Genomic DNA, 12,500 nt, shown 5'->3' with positions numbered 1-12,500 from the left:
ACCGTCTACAGCCGCCAGAGGGCGCTCTATGCTGCTCAGTGCTCCTGTAGTCTACACTGAAGACATAGAGCGCCCTCTCGTGGCTGTAGATGGTAATGTTTTCTCTTGGTTCATTTCTCTTGGTTCATGTCAAATTAATTTTGATAAATAAGTCGCACCTGACTTTAAGTCGCAGGACCAGCCAAACTATGAAAAAAAGTGCGACTTATAGTCCGGAAAATACGGTAGTTTCTTGTTTTAACCTTTTAGCGTTACACTTTTTTCTCATTTTGAGGGTTAACTTGGTGACATAGAACAACTAAAAAAAAACCCAACTAAAGTAGACACTAAACATGTCACATATCTTTGGGAAGCGGAGAGTCTTGTGATCCGCACGATGCAAACATATTTTAAGATAGAGTCCGTGTTTGGAGGCTTCATGCTGTGATCCCATTGTGTTTTCCAGGGAATAGCTCCCAGCTATCAACATCTGCAGGCATCCGTTTACAAGAAATGTAGGAGGAATGTTTTTTTTTTCCTTCTTCAGTGTGTTCAAAGATCTGTTACTCAATACCACACAGACTTACAGTGATTCTGCTCTGTTTAGGAACAAACCGCAAGAGTCTCGCCTTACAAAAGAGACCAAAATCTACTTAATTACCTTATTTTCTCTCTCTCTCTCTTCTCTCTTAAAATGTTTTTTGCCAGTTGGGAAGAAGAAAAATCACTTGAATTAGGTTAAAAGTTAAATTAAACTTTTTAAAGCCTCTTCTGCTCATCAAGGCTGCATTTATTTGATCAGAAATACAGAAAAATCGGTAAAATTGTGAATAATGTGCAAAAGATTTCCATCATATTTTCTAGCCGCATGTTGCTTTAGTTTGTTTGGATTGAGTTAAAGTGATTCTGTTGAGGGATGCATCTTATTCTGCAGTGGTTTAAATTGATTTTATCGCTGCTGGATTGAATTAAACGCTCTTGATTAAATTAGGACCGTGAGCTCCGAGATCAACATGATATTTAAGACTCGTGAATCTGAATCACATACTAAACTTCCATGCTTTTGGATTATACAGTTTTCACATAAACACACTTCAAAACTTCATGCATAATTGATATTTATAAATCGTGAAAAAGTGAAATGGGTCAGATTTCTGTAATAATACTAATAAACTGAATACAGTAACCAGGTTTTTATGTTTATTAGATTCAGTCTCAATGCATTTTAACTGAACAGATTTAAAGCAATGTGAATACATTTAAAAAATGATTAAAAATATATTTAAAAAAAATTATAAAATGATAAATATATTGAAATAATATAAAACTAAAAGAGGTTTAAAAAGTACGATGATTTAAATAAAATGATTACAAAAATAAGTAATATTAAAATAAATAAATAAATAAATGAAGATTATTTAAATAAAACGATTATTAAAAATATGATTATTTAAAATTATTACAAATATAATATAACAAATATAATATTTTAAATAAAATGATTAAGATATAAAAAATAAGAATATAATGTAAAAATGAAAGAAATATATATAAACAATTATTTAAATAAAATGATTGAAAATATGTAAATAATAAAATAAAACTGAATGTGTTACATAAAATGATTAAAAAGATTTAAATATGATTATTTACAATTATTACAAACATGATTGTTTAAATAAAATGATTAAGATACAAAAAAGAATAAAAAGAAAAAAGGAACATAAAATAATTATTTAAAAATATAGAAATAATAATATAGAAATGAATGTAAAAAAATAACATTTAAATAAAATGATAAAAAGATATAAATAGAAATATAGAAATGAATGTAAACAATTATTATTTAAATAAAATGATTAAAAGATAAATAATGTAGAAATGAATATAAAACAATTAAATAAAATGATTAAAAATAAAATAATATAATGTAAAATAAAAATAAAATATTAACTTCAAATAGTTTGTTTAGAGTTCAGAAATTGGATTATTTTATGTTTGACTGACATATACATTACATTCATTTTAGTCTTAATATAAAAACAATAACTGCGTAATCCAATATAATAAAAAATAATAAACTGTGTAAGTGCATGGAAATTTGACATGCAATTCGAAGCATAAATCTTAGGCCTAAGTATTTTTTTCGAGCGTTTCATAACGTGAGGCTGTTGTTGCACTGATGTGAATAGTTTTCTTATGAATCATCAGTTTTTAATCAATTGGATTACTCAGAAATATGCGTTCATTATAGTGAACACAGACAGTTTTCTGCAGAAGTGGACGGATGCTGTCTGCTGTTTAAAGATCGACTGCACAGAGAAGAACAGAACGGGGTAATACCATGGTATCGCTGGTGTAAACTGGTCATTTACAGTCTGAAAGTGTTTGATATCGTTTAGCTCTAATGGATGACTTCTCCTTTTTGAAAGGATTGTGATTTGCACTAGGGATGTAAACAGAACATGAGCAACATGACATTTATTTGTGTGTTAAACGTCCCGAAAAAAAGAGTGCAACGATGCATTTAATTGAGCATCAAAAAATAAAACAGTAAAAATTGTAAAGTATTATTATAAAATAAATATAAATGATAATGAATTATTATAAAAGAAATATAAATTATAAATATTATAAATATTTATTTGATTAAAAAAATACAATTAAAATTGTTAAGTATTATTATAAAATAAATATACATTTTAATTCATTATTATAAAATAAAAATAAATTATAAATATTATAAATATTTGTTAAATATAATGTTAAGTATTATTGTAAAATAAATATAAATTATAAATATTATAAATATTTATTTGATCAAATAAATACAATAAAAATTGTCAAGTATTATTATAAAATCAATATAAATTATAACGAATTATTATATAATAAATATAAATTATAAATATTATAAATATTTATTTGATTAAAAAATACAATAAAAATGGTTAAGTATTATTATAAAATAAATATAAATTTTAATTCATTATTATAAAAGAAATATAAATTATAAATATTATAAATATTTATTTGATTAAAAATATACAATTAAAATTGTTAAGTATTATTATAAAATAAATATACATTTTAATTCATTATTATAAAATAAAAATAAATTATAAATATTATAAATATTTGTTAAATATAATGTTAAGTATTATTGTAAAATAAATATAAATTATAAATATTATAAATATTTATTTGATCAAATAAATACATTACAAATTGTTAAGTATTATTATAAAATAAATATACATTTTAATTCATTATTATAAAATAAATATAAATTATAAATATTATAAATATTTGTTAAATATAATGTTAAGTATTATTGTAAAATAAATATAAATTATAATTAATTATTATAAAATAAATATAAATTATAAATATTATAAATATTTATTTGATCAAATAAATACAATACAAATTGTCAGGCAATATTTATTTGATTAAGAAATACAATAAAAATTAAGTATTATTATAAAATAAATATAAATTATAATTAATTATTATAAAATAAATATAAATGATAAATATTATAAATATTTATGTGATCAAATAAATACAATACAAATTATAAATTATAATTATAATAAATTATGAATAAATTATAATGAATTATTATAAAATATATATTATAAATATTTATTTGATGAAAAAAATTGTTAAGTATTTTTATAAAATAAATGGAAATTATAATACATTATAAAAATATAAATAAAAATTATAATATTGTGAAATATTATTGTTAAAAAATGTGAATGATGGATTTTATTTTTCAGGATTCACAGATGAACAGGAAGTTCAAGAGAGCAGGATTTATTAGAAATATACATTTACTGTAACTGTAAATGCATCCTTGATGAATAAAAAATATTTTTTTATTTTCCCCATGAATGTAGCATTTGATGCTTGATATATAAAAAAAATAAATTAATAAATGTCTTTTTTTTTTATTTAATCAAATTTCACTTGATTTCTTGTCTTATATGTTAAGAGAGAAGAGCATCTCACGTATGATCTAGCAGTGAAACATGAAGCATCTTAAAATAGATTCTCGTTTAGGGTTTCGTGATCTTTCCAGTTGTTCACAGCAGGATGTTTTCTTCTGTTCGGAGAGCTTCTGTGTGTTTCGGGTCCATGTGATCCCTGTATTTAGTGATGAGTAAATTGAATTCTTGCGGCCTGACGATGATGCGTCTGCAGACGTAATTACAGCCGTTTCTCTTTGAAGCCCAGCAGGACGGGACGTTCCTGGCCTGTAGTTTGGGTTTGTGGCTGAAGTGCTGTGTTCTTAGGTTTGTGTTCTGCTCGCTTGAGCGCTAAAATCAGGTTTACACCCTCCCGACTCTATGGGAAAATGTTTTTTGGGCTATTAAAACGTGACTGACAATGGAAAGTATTGTGTCTAATATGATGTGGTTTAGTGAAAAGTGGGCGTTTCATAAATGAATGGCGGCCTTGAAGATGTCAGCGGAAAGCAAGGTCGTTTACTGTAAATTATACTGATGATTCACTCACAGTAAAACCAGGAGCATGTGAGGAGAAATCTTTTCAAATTACTAATTAATTATTTAAAATCAGTGCTGCATATAAAGCATATAACATTTGATGCATTGCATTTAATTCAATAAAATATTTTATTATTAATAATAAATTATCTAGATTATGTATTTTTATTAATATTTGCAATAATACAGGTAAGAATTTAATTAAATGTAATGTTTGCATGTATATAACATTTGATGCATTGCTTTCAATTCAATTAAATATTTTATTACTAATAATGAAGTGATCTATATTATATATTTTTATTAATATTTGCAATAATACATGTAAGAATTTCATTAAATGTAGTCTTTAATTAAAAAAGCTTTGCATTAGTTATAATCAGTTTGAGTCTGTCAGTCGGGTGTTTTTATTTCAGTGGAGAAGTTTGGTTTTTAATTTGTCTTTATGTGCTGCTGTTCATGATGGTGAATGAAGCTCTTGAGCATGAACTGCTCTTCTGTTGTACCTCTCTTTTCCTCCCACACAATCGCTATTTTTTCCTATATTTCTACATTTAGTGGTTAAAAACATCAATTAGTGGAGCGGGAAATGGGTTGCCCATGACAACGGAAGCCGTTTGTCAAGGACGGTACAGTCGTCATTTCCATCCTTCATGCAGCAAACCGTTCAGAGGTAAAACGTTCCAGTGTGATCAGGTCTGAAGGATCACATGGAGATGCACACTGATGTCAGGAGTGTTTAAGAGCTGTGTTTTCACTGGAGTCTGACTCACAGACACTGACAGTAGCAACAGTAACCGAGGGGGGCGGAGCTTACGGCTTCCCACTGAACACAACAGAAGACCTTCCTAGTTTGTGTCACTTTCTACAAATAATGTCTTCTGTTGACTTTTTTTTTACTTTTTCAACTCATTTTCCATATTGTATTTGCATATTATAATTTTTTTAATGATATTATTTAAATATTATTATTATTATTTATTTATTTTACCAAAAGGACATTTGTAACAAGCTGCAAATGATATGGCTGTTATGTAAATTCATAAGCTTATCTGCTTGGAAAATTGACACCTTTGTATATATATATATATATAAATATGTCTATATATAATATAATTTTTTATAAAGAACAAATATATATATATATATATTGTGTCATGAATATATCTTTATATTTTTATATCAATATATAGTTTTATTTATTTTTATATGACGTGAATGTAGCCTTTGATTGAAATAAATAAATAATATTTACGATTATAATTTATGTCATAATATAATTTTTTATTCTTATCCTCCAATGAAAGGTTACATTTTTTTTGTGAGTTTTATAAAATAAAAGACCAAAAGGATTAACATTGCAGATTTATTTTCTCAGCCTTCTTTGATCATATTTACCAACAATTTTGACCACGTGTGTATATTTTATTATTAATATATTTTTTTCACTATATATAGATATGTTCATAAAAAAAAAAAAAAAACAGTCAGGCATTTTACATCTTTATTTATTTAAATATTTCTTTTTTATTTCAATCAAAGGCTACATTCACATTGTTATCAATTCCTAGTGATAGTGGCTTATTTTTTTATTTTTGTATTTTATCTTGACAAAACCTCATGTGCCTAAAGCAGCTAGATAAAATCCCCTCGCTCACAAATCAGTAGAATAAATCACAGTTTGCAGAGCAGAAGAGACGAATGCACATAATCATCTGTAGTTTCACACAGTCATCTCTGTTCCCATGTGAGATTCAGACGCGTCTCGAGGGTTAAACTCCTATGGTATGGTATTTGTAATTTCTTTTACATTTACATACTTTTTAATTTTTTTAATTTAACTTTTACATTTTTTAAATATTTTTGTAAAACTAAATGGTTTTATTATTTTTCTTGTAGCTATTATTTCGCAGTGATAATACTACTGTTTTGCGTGTTATTGGTATTTATTAACAATAATAATGATAAAAATAATATAAATAAATATGTGCTGGACAACAATAAAAATTTTGATCGCGATTAATCGCATTATTGTTCGCGATTAATCGCAATAATCGCATTATGCACAAATCTAATAATGCATTCAGAAGTAATGTATAATGCACTTTTTTCATGTAAAAGTACTGCTATATGAACAAAAGTGTTATAACATTTGGTTTGCAAACACTTTAAACAAATAAGGTGCTTTTTACAGCATTATTCCTTTTACATAGTAGCAGTTAAAACATTTATCGTACCCTAAATCTCAACTTGCCCAGTCCTAAAATACATATAATAGATCAATTCAATATAATGATTTTTTTTTAAATAATACATAGAGCAACGATGATAAAAATAATCATAAAATTGTTATGTATTATTATTATTATTATTATATTAAATTAATTCATGTTAAATGAATAATAATATAATAAGAATTTTTATTATTTATTATTTTTTAATATTCATACTGATAAAATTGCATTTTACATTTAAATATTTTGTTCTTTTAAATTGTAATAATATTTCGATTTTTACTGTATTTATCAAATTAATATTAATAATTAATAATTAATTATTAATGATTACATTTTTTTTTATATAATCAGTACATATACATTAATTATTAAATGATTAAATAATTAAATGAAGTCAGATGCTACTAAATGTTTTTCAGCTAATTTTTAGTGATGCTTTCAAGTCTTGTTTTTTGCAATCTTGACAAAACCTGATGTGTATAAAGATAAAATCACCTCGCTCACAGATAAATAACAGTTTGCACAAGTTTGCAGTGCACAAGATATGAATGACAAATAAACTTGCCTTCCACTTGAATTCTGCCGTTTTTTCTGCTTATACAGCAGAAAAAAAAAATCAATATATATTTATAAAAATAAATAAATAGAAAAATAGCACCTTGTTATAATATTTTTCCTTGAAATATATTTAAATAAATACATTTTTTATTTACTGAACTTTATTTTTGCCGTTTATTTGAAAATTGATTAAAATATATATATTTACAAATATATTTGGCCATGCATATATTTCTATCAAAGAAAATACAAATGAAATAAGTCACATTGATATATTTAAACATGTATTTTCTTGTCCTTGAGACACATTTCAAAATATATTTTGCTATATGAAGATTAAAACTTAATCTATTTTCAATTTCAGAAATGTATTTGACGTTATCTCAGAGATGTAAGGTACGATTTGGGGTTTTCTGCGTGGTTTCGGCGGCATGCACAGCCTGCTGTTTCACACGAGGCATTTGACTGCCTTCTGATAAGATCTGAGACGGTTTCTGTGCTTGTGAAGAGTGTTAGACTTGTGCATTTACAGCATGTTTAAACTTGCATTCACATCTATTCATAGTACCATAGTTTATTACAATCATATTAGAATGATTTCTGCTGAAAATGCACGGAAGTAAATTAAATTTTACAATGTATTCACATAGAAAACAGCTGTTTTAAATTGTGTAATACTTTTAAAAATTTTACAACATTTTTTTCTAAGTAAGTAATATAATAAAATAAATAAAAATAAATATTTGGAGCTGACACGAGGCCGAAGCGTTTTTCCATCAGCTCTTGTCTCAGTTGGACCGAAGGCTGTGAATGAATCCAGTTTCTCACACCTTTAATGAGTCGTGATGCATCTGGTTTCCCGCTGGACTTTCTGTTCCTGGAACAGATCTAGACCTCACAGAGAGCTGCGCTCAGACCGCTCAAGTCTGATTGCTGTTTTGGGTGATAATGATGAATCAGACACTGATATTTAGTGTTACAGGTGAAACCTGAGTCGCATCTGGAGACGGGGTCAGGAGGGTCATAGTTTTGCACGGGGCAAGCACCACAAATATTAACTTTTGTTTTTTAATTATGTATTTTTTTATCATTATTTTCTTATTTTTTTCTTATTTATTTTCATTTTATTTGTACGATCATATTATTTTATATTATCGTCTATTTTTTTGTTTTTCTTATTTTGTTTCACATTTTAATTTTATTTTTTATAGTTGTGATTTTTTCTTTATTTTATTTTAAATACGTTTAAATGATTGAAAATACTAGCAGTTCTAAAATCAGTTTTATTTTTCTTATTTTAATTTGTTTCTTACTTTTTCTTCTAGTCTTTATAATAAAAAATTGCAAATATTATGTTATTTTATGAAAAAAAAATAATGTAATGAAAATAATGGCCGTTTTGAAATAATTTTTATTTAATTTAATTTTTTCTTATTTTATCTTGTTTTTTTAAATGCATTGAAGATCATTTTTATTTATTTTATTGTTAAATTTATTTATAAATTTAAATACATGGTCCATGCTAAAAATGGTTGAGATTGAAAAATGTTGTATCATTTGATTCGGCTACTCTAAATCTAACGAGATTAATCTTATGTTTTTGGGTCAAAGTGTTCAGAAAATATATTTAAAAAAAATTGTATATATTTTGCCCAATAGGTGGCGCTGTGCTGAAACTGCTCATGTGCCCTGAGGTCATGCTTGGTATAACACATATCAAGTTTGGTCAGAATCTGCTGAAGCGTTGCAAAGATATAGCCTCATTATCATTTTCACGTGAATTTTATCGAATTCGTTAAAGTGCTTTACGAGAACGGCTTGGTCTACAGGAAATCTTTTGATAACTTTTTGCCGGCATTGTCTGAAGATGATCTGAGCCAATTTTGTTGAAAATCAGACAAATTCCGAAAAAGTGGACTTTTTTTTTTATTAGCTAGATTCAAAATCGCGAAAAATATTGAATCGTAGAAATTGTTCGTAGAAAACTGTTGTTATGCATTCGACTCGACACGAGCCGAGGAATCAGAGGAAGACAATATTTTGCTTCTAGAACAGTTCAAAAGTAATTAGCAGAAATTTAAATGCAAATTTGGCTTATTGGTGGCGCTAGAGAGTTTGAGATAGAGACTCCAGATTTGCTGTGGTTAATATTGAGACTGTCCTCAATCTGTGCGCCAAATTTCATAACTTTCCCGCAAGTGGTTCTATCTGTCCGATGCTTTATTGCTGTATCTGTGGTAGCAGTACGTTCACGTGTTGTTCGGTGCTATTTTTATTTGTCGGCGTGTTCATGTTGTTCTTGTTTCACCGGGATTAAAGTTCACGTGACGTCCATCAGGGCTGGTGAGCTGAAAGTCTGACTCTCCACCGAACACATGCTGCTCTTTTGATTTCAGCCTGCGGTGTTTGTGAAACTGTTCAGTAAACTCGTCTGTTGTTTTCCTGTAATCAGTTTTGGTAGTGAACCGAACATCTGCGCCTGCTTGTAATTGTGTTTGTGCAGGTTGTCCTTGACTTGTTCACCGTTTGATATCCAAAGCTGGATTTGAATTATCATACTTGAATATTGCTCATGTTATTTCTGCTAAATAGTGTGTTAGTGTGCTTTTCTGAGATTTTCTCCCTCGAAGGCCACGCCTCTCTGACAGAAGCCCCGCCCATCACACACAAGCCCCGCCCCTGCTCTGTTAAATCATCATCTGAATTCAGAGTTCATTACTAGAATTTAAACCTAAATATAATTTTATAAGGATTATATTACATTTTAAAATGTAATCAAATAAAAATAGAATAATTATTACAATTTTCAAAAAATAAAATTGTCGAATAAATTGCTTTACAATAAACATTTTCTTTGTTAATGAAAACTTGGATATAAAGTATGATGTTCCTTAATAATATTAATCTAAAATAATAATAATAATTAAAAAAGTGAAAAGTGTGTTTGTAATTTATCTCATGCATTATTTTTCAGAGTTAACTTGACTTTTCATTGGGAAGTTTATATATAAATGTAATAATTTTATTAAAAAAATAAAAATTCCTTTAAAAAAATTATTTATTTATTTAGGCTCTTATGCTGATAGTTTTTATAACTTTTTATAATTATTATTATAGCTTTAATAATTATCGATGCAAGTCTATTTTGTGACGATTTTTAAATTTGATTCATTTTAAATCCATACTTTTTAATTACTAATCCGACATTTTATTTTAGGAACATCGCGATACTATTAAAATTCCATTCATTAATATTTTTGAATCCATTTTTTATGTTTTCTGCTTTAATTTTAATTTCAGTTAAAATTTTAGTAATTCCGTTGTGCTTTTTCGTCTGTGTAGTGTTTACAAATTTTTTTCTCTACGTTTTAGTACATCAAGTTAAACTACATTAAAATGAGAAACGAGAATCAAAAATCAAAAGTATATTTTATTTATAATATATAGTATATTTGTTTATTTTTTTAGTTGACCACAATAACTCTGCTACAGTCAATTTTTTAAGGCCTGGGTGCTGGCCCTTTAAATCTTCCTACTTGCACACAAAGTTCACTGCTGATCGTGTACCGTGTTTTCTGGAGTGTGTGCATGTGAGAGGCATGTTGGGCTCCGCCTGCAGCTCTTCCCTCCCTAAATGGGCCCCTCTGACGGGATATAGGGCCCCGTTCCTCTGCATCGCCCTCCTTTTGTCCGTCTGCCAGCTACAAGCCTTTTCTTTTGCTAGCGAGCGCTAAAAACAAGGTCTAAAGTTCAGCGTCTCTGATGTGCAGATCTGGGTCAAGTCGAACATTTGGAAAGCGTTTATTTTTTTCCCCCGGAGCCGAGTTGCAGTCTTTTTCTTCCCTTCATGGCCTGGGATCGGTAAGGGGAACGCTGTGGCGTGGGAGTCGGAATTCCAGCGGATTCCGGATGGGATCGGTGGCTGAATCTGATCTGAGTTCAGTGCAGTCGAGGCGTAACGCTGAACAACGCTGTGTTTCTCGTATCTGATCAACAGCCTGTTGTGTTTCTTCTGCATGAAGGATCCCAGAAGATAACGTCACGTTTTCATTGCTTATTTAATCGTTGTAGTTTTCCCAGTATGTGAAGTTGAACATTTGCATTTCAAAATCAAGAAAAGATTAAACTAAATGACTAAATAATATGAGCATACTGAGAAATCTAAAAGTAGATTTTATGTAATGTTTTTAATCTTCAAGGCTGCATTTATGTGATGAAAATAAGAGTTAAATATTGTGAAATAATATTATTATAATTTCAAACCAAGGCTGCATTTATTTGATTAATGCAGTAAAAATGTGAGATATTATCCTAATGTAAAACAGCTGTTTTCTGTGTGAATCTATATTAAAGTGTAATTTATTTCTGTGATGCTCCGCTGTATTTTCAGCATCATTCCTCCAGTCTTCAGTGTCACATGATCTTCAGAAATCATGAAAATATGATGATTTACTGCTCAAAAAAGCATAATAATTATAAAAAATATATTATTATTTCACCTTGTAAATAACAAAAATATTATAATTTGAATAATAAAAATAATATTTTATGTTTAATTATTAATAAATATATTTAATATGTATATCTATTTTTATATTTATATTTTAATAATAAATTATAATTATTTTATAAGTAGTAGTAGTAGTATGTAAAATCTTGTTACGTAATCCTAATAATTATTATTATTTTTTTTTTTTGCAATGCATAATAGTTTTTTTATTTATTTTAATAATAAGGTATTACTATTTTTATTATAAAATACTGTTTTTATTATTATTAAATAATTTCTAAAAATTAAATTAACTTAAGAAAAAAATATTATTATTTTTCCTGTAGATGTCTGTAAACTCCTCTGGGCCTCGAGATGCTACAAAATATTTATAAAAAGATTTATTTATTCCTGGTAATAATAATAAATGTTTTGAAGCATATCAGAATGATTTCTGAAGATCATGTGACACTGAAGACTGGAGGAATGATGCTGAAAATACAGCGGAGCATCACAGAAATAAATTACACTTTAACACAGATTCACACAGAAAACAGTTATTTTAAATAGTAAAAATATTTCGCAAATTTAACTGCTGTTGCTGTATTCCTGATCAAATAAATGCAGGCTTGGTGAGCTAAAGAGACTCCTTTAAAAAACATCAAAAAATCTGAATTATTCCCTCCAGATTTGACTGGGACAGTTTTTTGTTGAAGTGGTTTA

The 12,500-nt window shown here is 27.4% G+C and overlaps 1 protein-coding gene across 6 annotated transcripts in view; it reads left to right on the top strand.

Moving 5' to 3' along the window:
• Positions 1 to 12,500, top strand: part of LOC132129347 (vitamin D3 receptor A) — a 45,404-nt gene that overhangs the window by 10,500 nt on the left and 22,404 nt on the right. Inside the window, exon 1 of one of the 6 annotated variants that reach the window (XM_059540898.1) lies at positions 10,953 to 11,225. The exons of 4 other annotated variants lie outside the window; for them this stretch is intronic. In XM_059540898.1, coding sequence (XP_059396881.1) covers positions 11,051 to 11,225 — 175 coding nt within the window. In that variant the 5' untranslated portion in view covers positions 10,953 to 11,050. Of the gene's footprint in view, positions 1 to 10,952; positions 11,226 to 12,500 lie in introns of those variants that run through there. One more of the 6 variants, XM_059540903.1, reaches the window with a different exon arrangement.

This window comes from Carassius carassius, chromosome 46 (assembly GCF_963082965.1).
Source record: "Carassius carassius chromosome 46, fCarCar2.1, whole genome shotgun sequence".
NCBI classification, from domain to species: Eukaryota; Metazoa; Chordata; class Actinopteri; order Cypriniformes; family Cyprinidae; genus Carassius; species Carassius carassius.
The sequence above is the reverse complement of the archived record's forward strand: the minus strand, read 5'-3'. Positions and strand labels throughout refer to the sequence as shown.